Source organism: Anomaloglossus baeobatrachus, unplaced genomic scaffold (assembly GCF_048569485.1).
Source record: "Anomaloglossus baeobatrachus isolate aAnoBae1 unplaced genomic scaffold, aAnoBae1.hap1 Scaffold_464, whole genome shotgun sequence".
Lineage (NCBI taxonomy): Eukaryota > Metazoa > Chordata > Amphibia > Anura > Aromobatidae > Anomaloglossus > Anomaloglossus baeobatrachus.
This window is the reverse complement of record NW_027443981.1, coordinates 206,075-230,691: the sequence shown is the minus strand read 5'-3', so window position 1 is coordinate 230,691 and position 24,617 is coordinate 206,075. Positions and strand designations below refer to the sequence as shown.

At 53.2% G+C, this 24,617-nt stretch overlaps 2 protein-coding genes across 3 annotated transcripts in view; one reads left to right on the top strand and one right to left on the bottom strand.

Moving 5' to 3' along the window:
• The window catches only part of LOC142280928 (tubulin alpha chain, testis-specific-like), a 38,237-nt gene extending 16,118 nt beyond the window's left edge, over positions 1–22,119 (top strand). Inside the window, exons 3-4 of the mRNA XM_075332793.1 lie at positions 1,292–1,972; positions 21,625–22,119. Of these exons, the coding sequence (XP_075188908.1) occupies positions 1,292–1,972; positions 21,625–21,921 (978 nt within the window). The 3' untranslated portion in view covers positions 21,922–22,119. The remainder of the gene's footprint in view (positions 1–1,291; positions 1,973–21,624) is intronic.
• Positions 22,120–22,137: 18 nt separating this feature from the next.
• The window catches only part of LOC142280929 (U3 small nucleolar ribonucleoprotein IMP4-like), a 33,883-nt gene continuing 31,403 nt past the window's right edge, over positions 22,138–24,617 (bottom strand). For both annotated transcript variants that reach the window (XM_075332794.1, XM_075332795.1), the window contains one exon: positions 22,138–22,291. In XM_075332794.1, the coding sequence (XP_075188909.1) occupies positions 22,179–22,291 (113 nt within the window). In that variant the 3' untranslated portion in view covers positions 22,138–22,178. The remainder of the gene's footprint in view (positions 22,292–24,617) is intronic.

The following is a 24,617-nucleotide window of genomic DNA, read 5'->3' as shown; positions in this document are numbered from 1 at the left end:
TATATAGGTGCGGTGTATACAGGAGATGGGTGGACACACTGTATATAGGTGCGGTGTATACAGGAGATGTGTGGACACGCTGTATATAGGTGCGGTGTATACAGGAGATGGGTGGACACGCTGTATATAGGTGCGGTGTATACAGGAGATGGGTGGACACGCTGTATATAGGTGCGGTGTATACAGGAGATGGGTGGACACGCTGTATATAGGTGCGGTGTATACAGGAGATGGGTGGACACGCTGTATATAGGTGCGGTGTATACAGGAGATGGGTGGACACGCTGTATATAGGTGCGGTGTATACAGGAGATGGGTGGACGCGCTGTATATAGGTGCGGTGTATACAGGAGATGGGTGGACGCGCTGTATATAGGTGCGGTGTATACAGGAGATGGGTGGACGCGCTGTATATAGGTGCGGTGTATACAGGAGATGGGTGGACGCGCTGTATATAGGTGCGGTGTATACAGGATATGGGTGGACACACTGTATATAGGTGCGGTGTATACAGGAGATGGGTGGATGCACTGTATATAGGTGCGGTGTATACAGGAGATGGGTGGACACGCTGTATATAGGTGCGGTGTATACAGGAGATGGGTGGACACGCTGTATATAGGTGCGGTGTATACAGGAGATGGGTGGACACGCTGTATATAGGTGCGGTGTATACAGGAGATGGGTGGCCACGCTGTATATAGGTGCAGTGTATACAGTAGATGGGTGGCCACGCTGTATATAGGTGCAGTGTATACAGGAGATGGGTGGACGCACTGTATATAGGTGCGGTGTATACAGGAGATGGGTGGACACACTGTATATAGGTGCGGTGTATACAGGACATGGGTGGACACTGTATATAGGTGCGCTGTATACAGGAGATGGGTGGACACTGTATATAGGTGCGGTGTATACAGGACATGGGTGGACACTGTATATAGGTGCGGTGTATACAGGAGATGGGTGGACACACTGTATATAGGTGCGGTGTATACAGGAGATGGGTGGACGCACTGTATATAGGTGCGCTGTATACAGGAGATGGGTGGACACGCTCTGTATAGGTGCGGTGTATACAGGAGATGGGTGGACACGCTGTATATAGGTGCGGTGTATACAGGAGATGGGTGGACGCACTGTATGAAGCTGGTGTTACATGATCGCAGGGCTGTGATGGTGACTGAGGCTCCTCTATGGCCCCTATGATCAGCACTGATCTATACATAGAGGACATGGAAGGCTTTGGTGATGACAGTTGTGTGTAATATGGCACTATCTTCTCTCGCAGGCTGACCAGTGCACCGGATTACAAGGTTTCCTCATTTTCCACAGCTTTGGAGGCGGCACAGGCTCAGGATTTGCATCTCTTCTGATGGAGAGACTCTCTATAGATTATGGCAAGAAGTCCAAGCTTGAGTTTGCAATCTACCCAGCACCGCAAGTGTCCACAGCAGTGGTGGAGCCATACAACTCCATACTGACCACACACACCACGCTGGAGCATTCAGATTGTGCCTTTATGGTGGACAATGAGGCCATTTATGATATTTGTCGCCGAAACTTGGACATTGAACGTCCAACATACACAAATCTCAACCGTCTCATTGGGCAGATCGTGTCGTCCATCACTGCCTCGCTGAGGTTTGATGGGGCCTTAAACGTGGATCTCACCGAATTTCAGACAAACCTGGTTCCATATCCACGTATCCATTTCCCGCTGGTCACGTACGCGCCTGTCATCTCTGCAGAGAAGGCCTACCACGAGCAGCTGTCCGTGGCTGAAATAACCAATGCCTGCTTTGAGCCTGCAAACCAGATGGTGAAGTGTGACCCCCGCCACGGCAAATACATGGCCTGCTGCATGTTATACAGGGGGGACGTGGTCCCCAAAGATGTCAACGCCGCTATCGCAACCATTAAGACAAAACGCACTATTCAGTTTGTAGACTGGTGCCCAACAGGATTCAAGGTTAGTATTAGAAACCCACCCACACCGGCCTAAATGGAAAGTGTCATTACCAGTGCCGAGAATATTAGCACAGAATTAGATTGGTGGAAAAACCCATATAATAAAGTGAAGCCTATAGAAAAGATATACCATCACATGACTAGTGGGGTGCAGATTGTGAGATTGAAGCGGATCCACTAATTTTCCTACACATTGACATCTTAGCCCCTTCAGTCTCAGGATTGTGGGGGGTCCTAGAAGTATAACCCTACTGATAATAAAGTGATGGCATGTCCTTGCCAAGGAAAGGTCATCAATATACCAAGTCTGAAGACTCCATTAGGCCCTGTGCGCACACTGCGTTTTTACCCGCTTTTTTTGTGCGATTTTGCTGCAGAAATTTGAGAAAATGGTTGTGCCTTTCTGCAGACATTCCCCAGAAAAACCTATGGGGAAAAAAAATAGCTGTGCGCACACTGCGTTTTTTCTTAAGAAAATCTACCAAAAGAATTTTCTTAAGAAAAAGAATGAGCAGTCACTTCTTTTCTGCAGGTAACTGCATTATTCACTCCATTGACTGCAATGTAATCATGAAATAGCGCAGGTAGCAAATCATGTGCGTTTCATTGCGTTTTCCTGCGTTATTCCCGCGTTGTTTCACGTTTTTCGGGACATAGTGTACATCACTGCCCTGTGTTTTGCAAGGACGTGATGTGACTAGAAGAGGAAGAGGAAGTTCCTCCATTTTCAGTGGTGTAGGAAGTATACATATATAATGCACAGACACATAGAAATCCAATGTACATATTAAAAAAAAAAAGCGTGTGCTCCGCCGTATTTTTACCGTCCAGCCGGGTAAGCACACAGCAGCGGCCCGATATTCTCAGGCTGGGGAGGGCGAGGGCCAGGGTAAATATCAGGTAAAAGCAAAGCACTTTCTTTGTCGCTCCATTGGGAGACCCAGACAATTGGGTGTATAGCTCATGCCTCCGGAGGCCACACAAAGTATTACACTAAAAGTGTAAAGCCCCTCCCCTTCTGCCTATACACCCCCCGTGCATCACGGGCTCCTCAGTTTTTATGCTTTGTGCGAAGGAGGCTGACATCCACGCATAGCTCCACAGCTTGGTCAGCAGCAGCTGCTGACTAGGTCGGATGGAAGAAAAGAGGGCCCATAAAGGGCCCCCAGCATGCTCCCTTCTCACCCCACTGTGTCGGCGGTGCTGTTAAGGTTGAGGTACCCATTGCGGGTACACAGGCAGGAGCCACATGCTGTTTCTTTGTCGCTCCATTGGGAGACCCAGACAATTGGGGTGTATAGGCTATGCCTCCGGAGGCCGCACAAAGTATTACACTAAAAGTGTAAAGCCCCTCCCCTTCTGCCTATACACCCCCCGTGCTCCCACGGGCTCCTCAGTTTTTATGCTTTGTGCGAAGGAGGCAGACATGCACGCACAGCTCCATAGATGGGTCAGCAGCAGCTGCTGACTATGTCGGATGGAAGAAAAGTGGGCCCATATAGGGCCCCCAGCATGCTCCCTTCTCACCCCACTCTTGTCGGCGGTGTTGTTAAGGTTGAGGTATCCATTGCGGGTACGGAGGCTGGAGCCCACATGCTGTTTTCCTTCCCCATCCCTCTTAGGGCTCTGGGTGAAGTGGGATCCTATCGGTCTCCAGGCACTGAGACCGTGCTTCATCCACAACTCCTGGGAGCCTGCTGGATAGGAGCTGGGTATCGTTCAGGGACATGGCCCTGCTACTTGGAGGTACTCTGTGTCCCTGTGGGGACCGCGCACAGCAACACTCCAGCATTGCTGGGTGTGCTAGTGCACCGGGGACCGCGGCGCTGACCGGGTTAATGTGCCATTACACACTCAGCGTCGCTGAGTGTGTTTATGTAGGGGGACTACCGCACTACCGCCGCCGCCATGTTTTAACACTGAGGCGCGGCTGGGACTTGTAGTGCGCCGGGGACTTCCGCGCGGCCGCGCTTTTATGGCAGCCGCGCTTATTACTTGAGTCCCCGGCTTGTACGGCCTAGTGTTTCCTCCTCCCGCCCACAGCCCTGACAGGCAGGGGAAGGGCGGGACGCTGTACAGACGAGCAGCAGTGAGGGCTGGAGCATGCTTTGCATACTCCACCCCCCTCACTGTGCACTGTGAGGCACCAATTCCCGCACTTTCTGGGTCACGCCCACGGCTCCCTCCTCTCCTCAGGACGCCGGCAGCCATTCCTGTCAGCTCCTCGGACGCTGCAGAGGGGGACAAATTCTGGGAGACCCAGGCAGGGACTCTGGTGGCCTCACAACCGCTTTAAGCGGGTGGTAAGCAGCACCTGTGGTGCTAGCCCCATTGTGCAGAAGTGTAATTATATGTTTATGGTATATATTTTACACTGTATAGTGCACAGTTGATTTCTGGCTATATTCCCTATTGTGTTACTCAGGGAAGACAATAGCATGGCGCCCACAAAAGGCAGGGGTGCCAAAACACAGGCTTACTATGCTGCCTGCGCCGCATGTACGACGCCGCTACCGGCAGGTTCCACTGACCCTCACTGTGTGCATTGCTCGGCCCCTGCTGCACTTACTCAGCCGGAGCCTCTGCTAGGGGGGGCCCAGGGGGCTCCACCTGCTGACACTGTCCAGGTGACAGGGACGGAGTTTGCAGTCTTTAAGGATAAACTCTCTGAGACTATGGCTAAGATACTAGAAGCCTTGCAGTCCAGACCGGTATCTCAGCACAGGGACTCTGTTGAATCATTGTTCCCTGGCCCCCCTCTGTTGGACCAACAATGTCCCCCCGGGGATTATCATAGAAACCTGGCTGAGGGCTCTGACACAGACCCCAGTCCCAGACCGACTAAGCGAGCTCGCTTGGCAATTCCCTCGACATCATCATATTGTTCAGGGTCTCAGCGGGGGGAATCTCTGGTTGATGATGCGGAGACAGCTGATCAGGATTCTGATCCTGAGGCCGCTCTCAATCTTGATACTCCGGACGGGGACGCCATAGTGAATGATCTTATTGCGTCCATCAATCGTATGTTGGATATTTCTCCTTCAGCTCCTCCGGTGGAGGAGTCAGCTTCTCAGCAGGAGAAATTCCGTTTCAGGTTTCCCAAGCGTACACCGAGTATGTTTCTGGACCACTCTGACTTCAGAGACGCAGTCCAGAATCACCATGATTGTCCAGATAAGCGTTTTTCTAAGCGCCTTAAGGATACACGTTATCCCTTTCCCCCTGACGTGGTCAAGGGTTGGACTCAGTGTCCCAAGGTGGATCCTCCAATCTCTAGACTGGCGGCTAGATCCATTCTTGCAGTGGAAGATGGGGCTTCACTCAAAGATGCCACTGACAGGCAGATGGAGCTCTGGTTGAAATCCATCTATGAAGCTATCGGCGCTCCTTTTGCCCCAGCATTCGCAGCCGTATGGGCGCTACAGGCTATATCAGCAGGTCAAGCGCAAATTGACGCAGCCACACGCACTTCCGCGCCCCAGGTGGCGTCCATAACCGCTCAGACGTCGGCAATGGCGTCTTAAGCTATTAATGCTGTCCTGGACTCTGCGAGCCGTACGGCGGTTGCATCCGCCAATTCGGTGGTACTCCGCAGGGCCTTGTGGCTACGGGAATGGAAGGCAGATTCGGCTTCCAAAAAGCGCTTAACTAGTTTGCCAATTTCTGGCGACCGGTTGTTTGGCGAGCGTTTGGATGAAATCATCAAACAATCCAAGGGAAAGGATACATCCTTACCCCAGCCCAAACCGAACATACCCCAACAGAGGAGGGGGCAGTCGAGGTTTCGGTCCTTTCGGGGCGCGGGCAGGTCCCAATTCTCCTCGTCCAAAAGGTCTCAGAAAGGTCAAAGGAACTCTGATTCATGGCGGTCTAAGTCACGTCCTAAAAAGACCACCGGAGGTGCCGCTACCAAAGCGGCTTCCTCATGACTTTCGGCCTCCTCAATCCGCATCCTCGGTCGGTGGCAGGCTCTCCCGCTTTTGCGACACCTGGCTGCCACGGGTAAAAGACCGCTGGGTGAGAGACATTCTGTCTCACGGTTACAAGATAGAGTTCACCTCTCGTCCCCCGACTCGATTCTTCAGGTCATCCCCGCCTCCCGAGCAAGCCGATGCTCTTCGGCAGGCGCTGGGCACTCTGAAAGCAGAAGGAGTGGTGGTCCCTGTTCCTCTTCAGCAACAGGGCCACGGTTTTTACTCCAACCTGTTTGTGGTCCCAAAGAAGGACGGGTCTTTCCGTCCTGTCCTGGACCTGAAACTGCTCAACAAACACGTAAGGACCAGGCGGTTCCGGATGGAATCCCTCCGCTCCGTCATCGCCTCAATGTCCCAAGGAGATTTCCTTGCATCGATCGATATCAAAGATGCTTATCTCCACGTTCCGATTGCTCCAGAGCATCAGCGCTTCTTGCGCTTCGCCATAAGAGACGAACACCTGCAGTTCGTGGCACTGCCGTTCGGCCTGGCAACAGCCCCACGGGTTTTCACCAAGGTTATGGCTACTGTAGTAGCGGTCCTCCACTCTCAGGGTCACTCGGTGATCCCTTACTTGGACGATCTCCTGATCAAGGCACCCTCTCAGGAGGCATGCCAACACAGCCTCGACGCTACCCTGGAGACTCTCCAGAGTTTCGGGTGGATCATCAATTTTCCAAGGTCAAGTCTGACACCGGCACAATCGCTGACATATCTTGGCATGGAGTTTCATACCCTCTCAGCGATAGTGAAGCTTCCGCTCATCAAGCAGCGGTCGCTACAGAAGGGGGTACAATCTCTCCTGCAAGGTCAGGCACACCCCTTGAGGCGCCTCATGCACTTCCTGGGGAAGATGGTGGCAGCAATGGAGGCAGTCCCTTTCGCGCAGTTTCACCTGCGTCCTCTTCAATGGGACATCCTTCGCAAATGGGACAGGAAGCCGACGTCCCTCGACAGGAACGTCTCTCTCACAGGCGACCAAAGCTTCACTTCGGTGGTGGCTTCTTCCCACTTCATTATCGAAGGGGAAATCCTTCCTACCCCCATCCTGGCAGGTGGTCACGACGGACGCGAGTCTGTCAGGGTGGGGAGCGGTTTTTCTCCACCACAGGGCTCAGGGTACGTGGACCCGGCAAGAGTCTTCACTTCAGATCAATGTTCTGGAAATACGGGCAGTGTACCTTGCCCTGAAAGCGTTCCAGCAGTGGCTGGAAGGCAAGCAGATCCGAATTCAGTCGGACAATTCAACAGCGGTGGCATACATCAACCACCAAGGCGGCACGCGCAGTCGGCAAGCCTTCCAGGAAGTCCGGCGGATCTTGATGTGGGTGGAAGCCACGGCCTCCACCATCTCTGCAGTTCACATCCCGGGCGTGGAAAACTGGGAAGCAGATTATCTCAGTCGCCAGGGCATGGACGCAGGGGAATGGTCCCTTCACCCGGACGTGTTTCAGGAGATCTGTTGCCGTTGGGGGGTGCCGGACGTCGACCTCATGGCGTCCCGACACAACAACAAGGTACCGACGTTCATGGCACGGTCTCAAGATCCCAGAGCTATGGCGGCAGACGCCTTAGTTCAGGATTGGTCGCAGTTTCAGCTCCCTTATGTGTTTCCTCCGCTGGCACTGTTGCCCATGGTGTTACGCAAGATCAGGGCCGACTGCCGCCGCGTCATCCTCGTCGCTCCAGACTGGCCGAGGAGGTCGTGGTACCCGGATCTGTGGCATCTCACGGTCGGCCAACCGTGGGCACTACCAGACCGACCAGACTTGCTGTCTCAAGGGCCGTTTTTCCATCTGAATTCTGCGGCCCTCAACCTGACTGTGTGGCCATTGAGTCCTGGATCCTAGCGTCTTCAGGATTATCTCAAGAGGTCATTGCCACTATGAGACAGGCTAGGAAACCAACGTCCGCCAAGATCTACCACAGGACGTGGAAAATTTTCCTGTCGTGGTGCTCTGCTCAGGGTTTTTCTCCCTGGCCTTTTGCCTTGCCCACTTTTCTGTCCTTCCTTCAATCTGGACTGGAAAAGGGTTTGTCGCTCGGCTCCCTTAAGGGACAAGTCTCAGCGCTCTCTGTGTTTTTCCAGAAGCACCTAGCTAGACTTCCACAGGTACGCACGTTCCTGCAGGGGGTTTGTCACATCGTTCCTTCTTACAAGCGTCCGTTAGAACCCTGGGATCTGAACAAGGTGCTGAGGGTTCTTCAGAAACCACCATTCGAGCCAATGAGGGATATTTCTCTCTCACGCCTTTCGCAGAAAGTGGTCTTCCTAGTAGCAGTCACATCACTTCGGAGAGTGTCTGAGCTAGCAGCGCTGTCATGCAAAGCCCCTTTCCTGGTGTTTCACCAGGACAAGGTGGTTCTGCGTCCGGTTCCGGAATTTCTCCCTAAGGTGGTATCCCCCTTTCATCTCAATCAGGATATCTCCTTACCTTCTTTTTGTCCTCATCCAGTTCACCAATGTGAAAAGGATTTGCACTTGTTAGATCTGGTGAGAGCACTCAGACTCTACATTTCTCGTACGGCGCCCCTGCGCCGCTCGGATGCACTCTTTGTCCTTGTCGCTGGCCAGCGTAAAGGGTCACAGGCTTCCAAATCAACCCTGGCTCGGTGGATCAAGGAGCCAATTCTCGAAGCTTACCGTTCGGCTGGGCTTCCGGTTCCCTCAGGGCTGAAGGCCCATTCTACCAGAGCCGTGGGCGCGTCCTGGGCTTTGAGGCACCAGGCTACGGCTCAGCAGGTGTGTCAGGCGGCTACCTGGTCGAGCCTGCACACTTTCACGAAACACTATCAGGTGCATACCTATGCTTCGGCGGATGCCAGCCTAGGTAGACGAGTCCTTCAGGCGGCGGTTGCCCACCTGTAGGAAGGGGCCGTGTTACGGCTCTATCACGAGGTATTAATTTACCCACCCAGGGACTGCTTTTGGACGTCCCAATTGTCTGGGTCTCCCAATGGAGCGACAAAGAAGAAGGGAATTTTGTTTACTTACCGTAAATTCCTTTTCTTCTAGCTCCAATTGGGAGACCCAGCACCCGCCCCTGTTTTTTGTGTACACATGTTGTTCATGTTGAATGGTTTCAGTTCTCCGATATTCCTTCGGATTGAAGTTACTTTAAACCAGTTTATAATTCTTTTTCCTCCTTCTTGCTTTTGCACCAAAACTGAGGAGCCCGTGAGCACGGGGGGTGTATAGGCAGAAGGGGAGGGGCTTTACACTTTTAGTGTAATACTTTGTGCGGCCTCCGGAGGCATAGCCTATACACCCCAATTGTCTGGGTCTCCCAATTGGAGCTAGAAGAAAAGGAATTTACGGTAAGTAAACAAAATTCCCTTCTTTCCTTCCCCATCCCTTACTGGGCTCTGGGTGAAGTGGGATCCTATCGGTCTCCAGGCACAGGGACCGTGCTCCCTCCGCAGCCCCTGGGAATCTGCTGGATAGGAGCCGGGTATCGTCAGGGACAAGGCCCTGCTACTGTGAGGTACTCTGTGTCCCCGTGGGGACCGCGCATGGAGCGCTTGTGCCATACACATTACAGCACTGCTGGGTGTGTTAGTGCGCCGGGGACTACCGCGCATTGAGCGCTTGTGCTATACACATTGCAGCACTGCTGGGTGTGTTAGTGCGCCGGGGACTACCGCGCGGCCGCGCTTATTGCCGGCCGCGCTTATAACTTTAGTCCCCGGCTTCTGCGGCCTAGTGTCGTATATTCCCGCCCACAGGCCTGCCAGTCAGGGGAAGGGCGGGACGCTGCACAGATCGTCAGCGCTGAGGGCTGGAGCATACATTAGTATCCTCCTCCCTCCTCACTCAGTACACTGGGGCACTAGATTCCCGCACTTTTCTTGGGCACGCCCACGGTCCCCTCCTCCCCACAGAACGCCGGCAGCCATTCCTGTCAGCGATTCAGACGCTGGAGAGGAGAGACAACAGGGAGACCCAGGCAGGGAATCTGGTGATCACACAACCGCTCTGAGCGGTCGGTAAGCAGCACCTGAAGTGCTGGCCCCACTGAGTACCGAAGTGTATATATATATATATATATATATATATATATATATATATATATATATATATATATATATATATATATATATGCTATACATTTGCACTGTACGGTCGCTCTGTTGTTTTTTGGCTATATACCCTCCTGGATTGTTCTCAGAGGAGACAACAGCATGTCGTCCGCAAAAAGCAAGGGTGCCAAAGCACAGGCGTACTTTGCAGCCTGTACATCATGTGCGGCTATACTACCGGCAGGTTCCACTGACCCTCATTGTGTGCAATGCTCGGCCCCTGTGGCACTTACTCAGCCGGAGCCTCTGCTACAGGTGGCCCAGGTGGATCCACCTGCTACCACTATCCAGGTGACAGGGACGGAGTTTGCAGTATTTGCTGACAAACTGTCTGAGAGTATGGATAAATGGTCTGCTAAAATACTAGAAGCCCTACAGTCCAGACCGGTGACTCAGGTCCCGGGCACTGTTCAGTCTTTGACCCCTGGTCCCCCTCAATTGGAACAGCAAAGTGCCCCTGGGGTGACCCATAGATCCCAGGGTGAGGTCTCTGACACGGACCGCAGTCCCAGACCGCTTAAGCGGGCGCGCTGGGAAATTCCCTCCACCTCATCACACTGCTCAGGGTCGCAGCAGGAGGACTCTCTGGAGGATGAAGCGGAGGTATCAGATCAGGACTCTGATCCTGAGGCCGCTCTCAACCTAGATACACCTGAAGGTGACGCAGTAGTGAATGACCTTATAGCGACCATCAATCAGGTGTTGGATATTTCTCCCCCAGCTCCTCCAATTGAGGAGTCGGCTTCTCAGGAGAAATTCCGTTTCAGGTTTCCCAAGCGTACATTGAGTACGTTTCTGGATCACTCTGACTTCAGAGAGGCAGTCCAGAAAAACCGAGACTGTCCAGATAAGCGCTTTTCCAAGCGCCTTAAGGACACACGTTATCCCTTCCCCCCTGATGTTGTCAAGGGCTGGACTCAGTGTCCTAAGGTGGATCCTCCAATCTCCAGACTGGCGGCTAGATCCATAGTTGCAGTGGAAGATGGGGCTTCACTCAAAGATGCCACTGACAGACAGATGGAACTATGGTTGAAATCCATCTATGAAGCTATCGGCGCGTCGTTTGCTCCAGCATTCGCTGCCGTATGGGCACTCCAAGCTATCTCAGCTTGTCAGGCGCAGATTAATGCAGTAACACGTACATCTGCCCCGCAAGTGGTGTCCTTAACCACTCAGGCGTCGGCGTTTGCGTCCTACGCCATTAATGCTATCCTGGACTCTGCGAGCCGTACGGCGGTAGCATCCGCCAATTCTGTGGTAGTCCGCAGGGCCATGTGGCTACGTGAATGGAAGGCAGATTCTGCTTCCAAAAAGTTCTTAACCGGTTTGCCATTGTCTGGCGACCGCTTGTTTGGTGAGCGATTGGATGAAATCATTAAACAATCCAAGGGAAAGGACTCATCCTTACCCCAGTCCAGACCAAACAGACCTCAACCACGGAAGGTACAATCGAGGTTTCGGTCCTTTCGGACCGCGGGCAGGTCTCAATTCTCCTCATCCAAAAGGCCTCAGAAAGATCAGAGGAACTCCGATTCATGGCGGTCTAAGTCACGTCCTAAAAAGACCGCCGGAGGAACCGCTCCCAAAGCGGCCACCTCATGACTTTCGGCCTCCTCAAACCGCATCCTCGGTCGGTGGCAGGCTCTCCCGCTTTTGCGACGCCTGGCTGCCACAGGTAAAAGACCGATGGGTGAGAGACATTCTGTCTCACGGTTACAGGATAGAGTTCAGCTCTCGTCCTCCGACTCGTTTCTTCAGAACATCTCCGCCCCCCGAAAGAGCCGATGCTCTTCTGCAGGCGGTGGGCACTCTGAAGGCGGAGGAAGTGGTGATCCCTGTTCCTCTTCAGCAACGGGGTCACGGTTTTTACTCCAACCTGTTTGTGGTGCCAAAAAAGGACGGATCCTTCCGTCCTGTTCTGGACCTAAAACTGCTCAACAAGCATGTGAAAACCAGGCGGTTCCGGATGGAATCCCTCCGCTCCGTCATCGCCTCAATGTCCCAAGGAGATTTCCTAGCATCAATCGACATCAAAGATGCTTATCTCCACGTACCGATTGCACCAGAGCATCAGCGCTTCCTGCGTTTCGCCATAGGGGACGAACACCTTCAGTTCGTGGCACTGCCTTTTGGCCTGGCGACAGCCCCACGGGTCTTCACCAAGGTTATGGCAACAGTGGTGGCAATCCTACATTCTCAGGGACACTCGGTGATCCCTTACTTAGACGATCTGCTTGTCAAGGCACCCTCTCAAGGGGCATGCCAACACAGCCTGAACATTGCTCTGGAGACTCTCCAGAGTTTCTGGTGGATTATCAACTTTCCAAAGTCAAATCTGACACCGGCCCAATCACTGACATATCTTGGCATGGAGTTTCATACTCTCTCAGCGATAGTGAAGCTTCCGCTGAACAAACAGCGTTCACTACAGACTGGGGTGCAATCTCTCCTTCAAGGCCAGTCACACCCCTTGAGGCGCCTCATGCACTTCCTAGGGAAGATGGTAGCAGCAATGGAGGCAGTTCCTTTTGCGCAGTTTCACCTGCGCCCACTTCAATGGGACATTCTCCGCAAATGGGACAGGAAGTCGACATCCCTCGACAGGAACGTCTCCCTTTCTCGGGCAGCCAAAGCTTCCCTTCAGTGGTGGCTTCTCCCCACTTCTCTGTCGAAGGGGAAATCCTTCCTGCCCCCATCCTGGGCGGTGGTCACGACGGACGCGAGCCTGTCAGGGTGGGGAGCGGTCTTTCTCCACCACAGGGCTCAGGGGACTTGGACTCAGACAGAGTCCTCCCTTCAGATCAATGTTCTGGAGATACGGGCAGTGTATCTTGCCCTAAAGGCGTTCCAGCCGTGGCTGGAAGGCAAACAGATCCGAATTCAGTCGGACAACTCCACAGCGGTGGCATACATCAACCACCAAGGCGGCACACGCAGTCGGCAAGCCTTCCAGGAAGTCCGGCGGATTCTGCTGTGGGTGGAAGCCACAGCCTCCACCATATCCGCAGTTCACATCCCGGGCGTAGAAAACTGGGAAGCAGATTATCTCAGTCGCCAGGGCATGGACGCAGGGGAATGGTCCCTTCACCCGGACGTGTTTCAGGAGATCTGTTGCCGCTGGGGCATGCCGGACGTCGACCTAATGGCGTCCCGGCACAACAACAAGGTCCCGACATTCATGGCACGGTCTCAAGATCACAGAGCTCTGGCGGCAGACGCCTTAGTTCAGGATTGGTCGCAGTTTCAACTCCCTTATGTGTTTCCCCCTCTGGCACTGTTGCCCAGAGTGTTACGCAAGATCAGGACCGACTGCTGCCGCGCCATCCTCGTCGCTCCAGACTGGCCGAGGAGGTCGTGGTACCCGGATCTGTGGCATCTCACGGTCGGCCAACCGTGGGCACTACCAGATCGACCAGACTTGCTGTCTCAAGGGCCGTTTTTCCATCTGAATTTTGCGGCCCTCAACCTGACTGTGTGGCCATTGAGTCCTGGATCCTAGCGTCTTCAGGGTTATCTCAAGAGGTCATTGCCACTATGAGACAGGCTAGGAAGTCAACGTCCGCCAAGATCTACCATAGGACGTGGAAGATATTCCTGTCGTGGTGCTCTGCTCAGGGTTTTTCTCCCTGGCCATTTACCTTGCCCACTTTTCTGTCCTTCCTTCAATCCGGATTGGAAAAGGGTTTGTCGCTCGGCTCCCTTAAGGGACAAGTCTCTGCGCTCTCTGTGTTTTTTCAGAAGCGCCTGGCCAGACTTCCACAGGTGCGCACGTTCCTGCAGGGGGTTTGTCACATCGTCCCTCCTTACAAGCGTCCGTTAGAACCCTGGGATCTGAACAGGGTGCTGATGGCTCTTCAGAAACCACCGTTCGAGCCAATGAGGGATATTTCTCTCTCACGCCTTTCGCAGAAAGTGGTTTTCCTAGTAGCAGTCACTTCACTTCGGAGAGTGTCTGAGCTAGCAGCGCTGTCATGCAAAGCCCCTTTCTTCAGCGCTCTATTGGGAGACCCAGACGATTGGGGTATAGCTACTGCCCTCCGGAGGCCACACAAAGCACTACACTAAAAAGTGCAAGGCCCCTCCCCTTCAGGCTATACCCCCCCGTGGTATCACGGGTACTCCAGTTTTCAAGCTTTGTGCGAAGGAGGTCAGACATTCCATGCATAGCTCCACAGTTTTTAGTCAGCAGTAGCTGCTGACTATTTCGGATGGAAGAAAAGAGGGCCCATATAGGGCCCCCAGCATGCTCCCTTCTCACCCGTTGATGGTGTTGTAAGGTTGAGGTACCTATTGCTGGTACAGAGGCTGGAGCCCCACATGCTGTTTTCCTTCCACATCCCCTTGTAGGGCTCTGTGGAAGTGGGATCCTGCCGGCCTCAAAGCTCTGACGCCGGGCTCCATCCACAGACCCATAGAACCTGGTGGATGCCGAGCAGGAGTACCATCAGGGACATGGCCCTGCATCATACAGGTACTCTGTGTCCCCGGCAGGCACAGACACACTCCGGGCTGGCTGGGTGTTGTAGTGCGCCGGGGACAGTAACGCTAGAGCTAGTGTTCCTACAGTTTAACTGGGGGACTTTATTCTGTGTGTGGGAACGCAGCGCCGACCCCCGCTGGACCGGCGGCGCTGCTGTGACTTTTAGTTCGCCGGGGACACGCCGACCGCGCTTTTACGGCGGTGGCGTTTATAAATCTAGTCCCCGGCTTTTGCGGCCTAGGACGCCGGCAGCTCCGATTCGTTCCCGCCCCCACCCTGTCAATCAGGGTAGGGGAGAGACGCTGTTTCACGGCAGCGACGAGGGCTGGAGCCTGATTTACATGCTCCAGCCCTCTCACTAGGCACAGAGGGAAGCAGGCTTCCCGCTCTTAGCCAGGAACGCCCAGGGCCCGCCCCCCCTCCTCTCTCAGGACGCCGGCAGCCATTACATGCATGTCTGGCTGGAGGAAGGACGCAAGGCTCTGGGAGACCTGGACTAGGGGGCTTTGGAGTTCACACACCCGCTCTTAAGCGGGCGGTAAGCGGCTTTTCAGCTGGCCCCTCTAGTGCCTCAGTGTGTATTAGTGTACTGTGTCACTGGACACATATATATATATATATATATATATACCTTATTGCTTGCACTGTGAGGTCGCTTCCTGGCTGTATACCCAGATCGCTCTGAGGAGGCAGCAACATGTCATCCACAAAACGCAAGGCTGCCAAGGCTAGGGCTGTGTACACTGCGTGTGCTGCATGTGGGGCTGCTCTACCAGCAGGCTCCAAGGACCCCCATTGTGTGCAATGCTCAGACCCGGTGCTGCTTCGCCAGCCGGAGTCAGGAGAGATAGTGACCCAGGCTGAGACGCCTGTAAGTCCTGCCCCGGTGTCAGGGACAGACTTTGCAGTTTTTGCTGATAATATGTCTGTGACTATGGCAAAAATCCTTGAAACTTTGCAATCCATGCCTGGGGCTCAGTCTATGGACACGGCGAGGTCTCTGTCCTCTAATCCCCCTCAGTTGGATTTAATCCAGACTGCAAGGGGGTCCCCGGCTTCACAGGCTGAGTATTATGACTCAGATGATAGCCCCAGCCACCCTAAGCGAGCTCGCTGGGAAAGACCCTCAACGTCATCACACTGCTCAGGGTCTCAGCGCAATCAGTCTCCCTGTGATGCGTCTGATGAGAGTGATCAGGAGTCTTATCCTGGAACCCCTCTCAATCTGGATACCCCGGATGGGGACGCCATGGTAAACGATCTTATCTCAGCCATCAATAGACTGTTAGATATTTCTCCCCCAGCCCCTTCAGCAGAGGAGGCAGCTGCAGAGCAGGAGAAGTTTCGTTTCCTCTATCCCAAGCGTAAATTAAGTGCTTTCTTGGATCACTCTGACTTCAGAGAGTCAATCCAGAAACACGACGCTCATCCAGAAAGGCGTTTCGCTAAACGTTCTAAGGATACACGTTTTCCTTTCCCCCCTGATGTGGTCAAGCGCTGGACCCAGTGTCCAAAAGTTGACCCCCCGATTTCCAAACTTGCAGCTAGATCCATAGTTGCAGTGGAGGATGGCGCTTCACTTAAGGATGCCAATGACAGACAGATGGACCTCTGGTTAAAATCTGTCTATGAAGCTATCGGCGCGTCGTTTGCTCCAGCATTCGCAGCCGTATGGGCACTCCAAGCTATTTCAGCTGGTTTAGCAAAAGTGGATGCTATCTTACATCCAGCGGGGCCGCAAGTGGCGTCCCTTACCTCGCAGATGTCCGCGTTTGCGTCTTACGCTATCAATGCGGTCCTAGAATCTACCAGCCGCACCTCAATGGCGTCCGCCAATTCGGTAGTTTTGCGCAGAGCCTTGTGGTTAAAGGACTGGAAAGCAGATGCTGGTTCCAAAAAATGTTTAACCAGCCTGCCTTTATCTAGAGATAGACTGTTTGGCGAACCATTGGCTGACATCATTAAACAGTCCAAGGGTAAAGACTCTTCTTTACCCCAGCCCAGAACAAGCAAACCTCAGCAGAAAAAGTGGCAGCAGAGGTTTCAGTCCTTTCGAGGTTCGGGCAAGACACAATTCTCCTCGTCCAAAGGGACTCAGAGGACGCAAAGAAGCTCAGATTCCTGGCGGGCTCACGCGCGCCCCAAGAAAGCAAATGGAGGAACCGCTTCCAAAGCGGCTACCTCATGACTTCCAGCTCCCCCCCTCCGCATCTCCGGTCGGGGGCAGGCTCTCCCGCTTTTCCGTCATTTGGATGTCACAGGTCAAAGACCGGTGGGTGACAGACATTTTGTCTCGCGGGTACAGAATCGAGTTCAGTTCTCGTCCTCCAGCTCGGTTCTTCAGAACCTCCCCACATCCAGACCGAGCAGATGCCCTGCTGCAGGCGGTGGACTCCCTAAGAGCGGAAGGAGTAGTGGTCCCTGTACCGCCTCAGGAACAAGGGCGAGGGTTTTACTCCAATCTCTTTGTGGTTCCAAAAAAGGACGGCTCGTTCCGTCCTGTTCTGGATCTAAAGCTGCTCAACAAACATGTGCACGCCAGGCGGTTCCGGATGGAAACCCTCCGCTCTGTCGTTGCCTCAATGTCTCAAGGAGACTTCCTTGCCTCAATAGACATCAAAGATGCTTATCTCCACGTGCCAATTGCTACGGAACATCAACGTTTTCTACGTTTTGTGATAGGAAACGAACATCTTCAGTTCGTAGCTCTGCCATTCGGTCTGGCGACAGCCCCACGGGTTTTCACCAAGGTCATGGCGGCAGTGGTAGCAGTCTTGCACTCTCAGGGACACTCGGTGATCCCTTACCTAGACGATCTACTTGTCAAGGCACCCTCTCAAGAGGCATGCCAACTCAGTCTACATGCTACACTGGAGACTCTACAGACGTTCGGATGGATCATCAACTTTCCAAAGTCGAATCTGTCTCCGACACAGTCACTAACGTATCTTGGCATGGAGTTCCATACTCGAGCAGCGAGAGTGAAGCTTCCGCTGAACAAGCAGCGGTCACTACAGACAGGGGTGCAATCCCTCCTTCAGGGCCAGTCGCACCCCTTACGGCGCCTCATGCACTTCCTCGGGAAGATGGTGGCAGCCATGGAAGCAGTTCCCTTTGCGCAGTTTCATCTGCGCCCACTTCAATGGGACATTCTCCGCCAATGGGACGGGAAGTCAACGTCCCTGGACAGGAAAGTCTCTCTTTCCCAGACGGCCAAGGACTCTCTACAATGGTGGCTCCTTCCCACCTCATTGTCTCAGGGAAGATCCTTCCTGCCCCCATCCTGGGCAGTGGTCACGACAGATGCGAGTCTGTCAGGGTGGGGAGCAGTGTTTCTCCACCACAGGGCTCAGGGGACGTGGACTCCGCAGGAGTCCACCCTTCAGATCAATGTTCTGGAAATCAGAGCAGTGTATCTTGCCCTACTAGCCTTCCAGCAGTGGCTGGAAGGAAGGCAGATCCGAATTCAGTCGGACAACTCCACAGCGGTGGCATACATCAACCACCAAGGGGGGACACGCAGTCGGCAAGCCTTCCAGGAAGTCCGGCGGATTCTGATGTGGGTGGAAGCCACGGCCTCCACCATATCCGCAGTTCACATCCCCGGCGTAGAAAACTGGGAAGCAGACTTCCTCAGTCGCCAGGGCATGGACGCAGGGGAATGGTCCCTTCACCCGGAAGTGTTTCAGGAAATCTGTCGCCGATGGGGAGTGCCGGACGTCGACCTAATGGCGTCCCGGCACAACAACAAGGTCCCGGCATTCATGGCGAGGTCGCGCGATCAAAGAGCTCTGGCGGCAGACGCCCTAGTGCAAGATTGGTCGCAGTTCCGGCTCCCTTATGTGTTTCCACCTCTGGCACTCTTGCCCAGAGTGTTACGCAAGATCAGATCCGATTGCAGCCGCGTCATACTCGTCGCCCCAGACTGGCCGAGGAGATCGTGGTATCCGGATCTGTGGCATCTCACGGTCGGTCGACCGTGGTCACTGCCAGACCGACCAGACTTACTGTCCCAAGGGCCGTTTTTCCATCAGAATTCTGCGGCCCTGAACCTGACTGTGTGGCCATTGAGTCCTGGATTCTAGCGTCTGCAGGATTATCTCAAGGAGTCGTAGCCACAATGAGACAAGCTAGGAAGTCAACGTCTGCTAAGATCTACCACAGGACGTGGAAGATTTTCTTATCTTGGTGCTCTGCACAGAGAGTATCCCCTTGGCCATTTGCATTGCCCACCTTTCTTTCCTTCCTGCAATCGGGGTTGGAAAAGGGCTTGTCGCTCAGTTCCCTTAAAGGGCAAGTCTCGGCACTGTCTGTGTTTTTTCAGAAGCGTCTAGCGCGTCTTCCTAAGGTGCGCACGTTCCTACAGGGGGTCTGTCATATTGTGCCCCCGTACAAGCGGCCGTTAGATCCATGGGATCTGAACAGAGTACTTGTTGCTCTGCAAAAGCCGCCCTTCGAGCCTCTAAAGGACGCTTCCTTTTCTCGCCTGTCACAGAAAGTGGCGTTTCTTGTCGCGATCACATCGCTTCGGCGAGTGTCTGAGCTGGCAGCTTTGTCATCCAAGGCTCCTTTCCTGGTGTTCCACCAGGACAAGGTAGTGCTGCGCCCCATTCCGGAGTTTCTCCCTAAGGTCGTATCCTCGTTTCATCTTAATCAGGATATATCCTTGCCTTCCTTTTACCCTCATCCGGTTCACCGGTATGAAAAGGACTTACGTTTGCTAGATCTGGTGAGAGCACTCAGAATCTACATTTCCCGAACGGCGCCCATACGCCGTTCCGATGCACTTTTTGTCCTTGTCGCTGGTCCGCGCAAGGGGTTGCAGGCTTCTAAAGCCACCCTGGCTCGATGGATCAAAGAACCAATTCTAGAGGCCTACCGCTCTGCGGGGCTTCCGGTTCCTTCAGGGCTAAAAGCCCACTCAACCAGAGCTGTGGGTGCGTCCTGGGCATTACGACACCAGGCTTCGGCTCAACAGGTGTGCCAGGCAGCAACCTGGTCCAGTCTGCACACTTTCACCAAGCATTATCAGGTGCATACCTATGCTTCGGCGGATGCCAGCTTAGGTAGAAGAGTCCTGCAGGCGGCAGTGACATCCCCGTAGGGGAGGGCTGTTTTTGCAGCTCTAACATGAGGTATTTCTTTACCCACCCAGGGACAGCTTTTGGACGTCCCAATCGTCTGGGTCTCCCAATAGAGCGCTGAAGAAGAAGGGAATTTTGTTACTTACCGTAAATTCCTTTTCTTCTAGCTCTTATTGGGAGACCCAGCACCCGCCCTGTTGTCCTTCGGGATTTCTTTGTTGTTTGCGGGTACACATGTTGTTCATGTTGAACGGTTTTTCAGTTCTCCGATGTTTCTCGGAGTTAATTTGTTTAAACCAGTTATTGGCTTCCTCCTTCTTGCTTTGGCACTAAAACTGGAGTACCCGTGATACCACGGGGGGTATAGCCAGAAGGGGAGGGGCCTTGCACTTTTTAGTGTAGTGCTTTGTGTGGCCTCCGGAGGGCAGTAGCTATACCCCAATCGTCTGGGTCTCCCAATAAGAGCTAGAAGAAAAGGAATTTACGGTAAGTAACAAAATTCCCTTCTTCCTGGTGTTTCACCAGGACAAGGTGGTTCTGCGTCCGGTTCCGGAATTTCTCCCTAAGGTGGTATCCCCCTTTCATCTCAATCAGGATATCTCCTTACCCTCTTTTTGTCCTCATCCAGTTCACCAATGTGAAAAGGATTTGCACTTGTTAGATCTGGTGAGAGCACTCAGATTCTACATTTCTCGTACGGCGCCCCTGCGCCGCTCGGATGCACTCTTTGTCCTTGTCGCTGGCCAGCGTAAAGGGACACAAGCTTCCAAATCAACCCTGGCTCGGTGGATCAAGGAACCAATTCTCGAAGCTTATCGTTCCTCGGGGCTTCCGGTTCCCTCAGGGCTGAAGGCCCATTCTACCAGGGCCGTGGGAGCGTCCTGGGCCTTGCGGCACCAGGCTACGGCTCAGCAGGTGTGTCAGGCAGCTACTTGGTCGAGCCTGCACTTTCACGAAACACTATCAGGTGCATACCTATGCTTCGGCAGATGCCAGCCTAGGTAGGCGAGTCCTTCAGGCGGCGGTTGCCCACCTGTAGGACGGAGCCGTTTACGGCTCTATTATGAGGTATTATTTACCCACCCAGGGACTGCTTTTGGACGTCCCAATTGTCTGGGTCTCCCAATGGAGCGACAAAGAAGAAGGGAATTTTGTTTACTTACCGTAAATTCCTTTTCTTCTAGCTCCAATTGGGAGACCCAGCACCCGCCCCTGTTCCCTTCGGGCTGTTGTTCTTTGTGTACACATGTTGTTCATGTTGAATGGTTTCAGTTCTCCGATATTCCTTCGGATTGAATTTACTTTAAACCAATTTATAATTTTTTCCTCCTTCTTGCTTTTGCACCAAAACTGAGGAGCCCGTGGGAGCACGGGGGGTGTATAGGCAGAAGGGGAGGGGCTTTACACTTTTAGTGTAATACTTTGTGTGGCCTCCGGAGGCATGAGCTATACACCCAATTGTCTGGGTCTCCCAATTGGAGCTAGAAGAAAAGGAATTTACGGTAAGTAAACAAAATTCCCTTCTTTTGCTTGGTTACCCGATATTTATCTTGGTTACCAGCATACACCGCTCAGCGCTGGCTCCCTGCACACGTAACCAGTGTAAATATCGGGTAACTAACCAAAGCACATTGGTTAGTAATCCGATGTGTATCCTGGTTACGGGTGCAGGGAGCCAGAGAGCGCATGCGCACGAAATCCTACGGATCGCGCTGCTTAAAAACCGTTACATGCTGCGTTGCTCCCGCCCGGCGGTCAGTCAAAAAACAACTGACCGTGACGCAGCGGATGCAACGCAGCATCATCAGTCACAATCTGTCGCTAATAGAAGTCTATGGGGAAAAACTGGATTCCTGCAAAATATTTTGCAGGATACCGTAATTCATCAAGGCAATGGATTGTGACTGAAGCAAAACAACGGAAGTGTGAACTTAGCCTAAATGAATTAAGAATCAGCCAAATGGGAGTTGGGAGTCTCCTTACGCTGCATAGAAGCCGGCTGTCAGAGCTTACCGCTTATTACCTCTCCCCTCAGGTCGGAATCAACTACCAGCCCCCAACAGTGGTGCCCGGGGGAGACCTGGCCAAAGTGCAGCGCGCTGTGTGCATGCTGAGCAACACTACGGCCATCGCAGAGGCCTGGGCCCGGCTGGACCACAAGTTCGATCTGATGTACGCCAAGCGAGCCTTCGTGCACTGGTACGTGGGAGAGGGAATGGAGGAAGGAGAGTTCTCCGAGGCCCGAGAAGATCTGGCTGCGCTGGAAAAGGACTACGAAGAAGTGGGAATAGACTCTGTAGACGAGGAGGCTGAAGAGGGGGAGGAGTACTGAGGAAGGAGCAGCCGATGGGATAGGAGAGGTATTAGTGGTTATTAGCAGGTATTAGTGGTTATTAGCAGTTATTAGTGGTTATTAGCAGGTATTAGTGGTTATTAGCAGTTATTAGTGGTTATTAGCAGTTATTAGTGGTTATTCTGTTACTTGTTCTCTGTAGGTTACAGTTTACACATTAAAATAAGTTACATTGAAGAGATTCTCCACGTCCCGTCCTTATATAAAGATCTTTATTTACAGGTAACACACAAATACTATTCATTGGTGAGATATTTCCTCTTCTTAGCGGTGTTGGTGTATGGATGCCAGCGCCACTCCACCTCTGCCGTGCCCGCATTCTCCAGGGTGCCCAGCTTTATCATGTACACTGCAAAGAGTAACAGCCGGTGATAAGTACGGAGCGCTGACACTGGGGCCCTGATACATCACAGCATTTCACAGGGGTTTCTACATGAAAACGTCTTAGACTATGTGGCCCCGGGACACTGTACTCGCGGATATATCCGCAGGTTTCCCGCAGCTGATCCCCGGAATCCGCAGCTATCCATACCTACGGGATTCCAACGAAATATCTTCGGGAAACCTGCGGACATTCGTGCGACTTACCCACGGACGTCCCGACCTCTATCTCCATAGTGGAGACGCATGACATGCAGTTACGTGCAGCAGGGAGATCCACAGCATATTCCGCAGCCGCACATACCGCAGCATGGACACAGCACTCCCTATGTCCCATAGGATAACATGGGGAGTGTCTGTACTTGCTAAAACCTCCGGATTTATCTAGAAAATCCAGATAAATCCGCAGGTTTTCAGCAGCAAAATCCACTGGTACAGAGTCCCGTGGGCACAAAGCCTTAATCTGTGAAGAGTCGGACGATCGTATAACTCGGACGGGGATCGCAATGCTTGGACTGGCCGGCGGCTCTCCCCACCAAAGAGTGACTGCTGCATAGAGGAGCATGAGGCCGTTGTGCTCGGGTGGGGAGAGCCGCCGGCCAGTCCAAGCCTGCGATCCCCGTCCCACTCTTCCCTTAGTGACAGAGGTTTGCGACAAATTCATCAAACTATTTGCTTTTAAGGCCCTGTGCACACGCTGAGGCTTTTACCACAGATTTGCTGCAGAAAATGTTTTTAACATTGCTACAGTCATTCCCCAGCAAAACCTATGGGTTTAAAAAAATGCTGCGGTTTTTTTATACCTGTGGAATTAATGTGCATGTCACTTCTTTTCCGCAGGCACCTGCAGTTTTTGCCATAGATAATGGTAAAACTCCGCAGGGACCAACCTGCGGAAAAACAGCATGCAGATTTCGTTGCGGTTTTGGTGCGTTTTTTTAGCGCAGGTGCGGGATTCTTTCAAGGGGGCCGGATTTTCCCTAAGGAAGAGTCAATGTCTAGTGCGCACAGGGCCTTAAGGTTTCTTTTCAGATTGTTACTGTCATTGCGGCTTCTGCAGACGTCTTACACAAAGTCAGGGAAATTAAACTATTAAATGGTTGGAAAAATTTGTCTTAACTCCACTCCAGCCCCCCCTCCCGAGTGATTTTATATACACCAGTTATTTTGGCAATTGTTTTGTGTGACTTTTCTTCAGTGCTCTATTGGGAGACCCAGACGATTGGGTATAGCTACTGCCCTCCGGAGGCCACACAAAGCACTACACCAAAAAGTGCAAGGCCCCTCCCCCTCTGGCTATACCCCCCCGTGGTATCACGGGTTCTCCAGTTTTCAAGCTTTGTGCGAAGGAGGTCAGACATCCACGCATAGCTCCACAGATTTTAGTCAGCAGTAGCTGCTGACTATTTCGGATGGAAGAAAAGAGGGCCCATATAGGGCCCCCAGCATGCTCCCTTCTCACCCGTGGATGGTGTTGTAAGGTTGAGGTACCTATTGCTGGTACAGGGGCTGGAGCCCCACATGCTGTTTTCCTTCCACATCCCCTTGTAGGGCTCTGTGGAAGTGGGATCCTGCCGGCCTCTAAGCTCTGACGCCGGGCTCCATCCACAGACCCATAGCACCTGATGGATACGGAGCAGGAGTACAATCAGGGACAAGGCCCTGCATCATACAGGTACTCTGTGTCCCCGGCAGGCACAGACACACTCCGGGCTGGCTGGGTGTTGTAGTGCGCCGGGGACCGTAACGATTGAGTTGGTGTTCCTGCAGTTTACTGGGGGACTTTTGTGTTGTGGGAACGCAGCGCCGACCCCCACTGGACCGGCGGCGCTACTGTGACTTGTAGTGCGCCGGGGACACGCCGACCGCGCTTTTACGGCGGCGGCGTTTATAAATTTAGTCCCCGGTTTTTTGCGGCCTAGCTCCGCTTCGTTCCCGCCCCCACCCTGTCAATCAGGGTAGGGGAGAGACGCTGTTTCACAGCAGCGACGAGGGCTGGAGCCTGATTTACATGCTCCAGCCCTCTCACTAGGCACAGAGGGAAGCAGGCTTCCCGCTCTTAGTCAGGAACGCCCAGGGCCCGCCCCCCCTCCTCTCCCAGGACGCCGGCAGCCATTACATGCAGTCTGGCTAGAGGAAGGACGCAAGGCTCTGGGAGACCTGGACTAGGGGGCTTTTGGAGACCACACACCCGCTCTTAAGCGGGCGGTAAGCGGCATTTCAGCTGGCCCCTCTAGTGCCTCAGTGTGTATTGGTGTACTGTGTCACCAGATATATATATTTATTTATTTCTT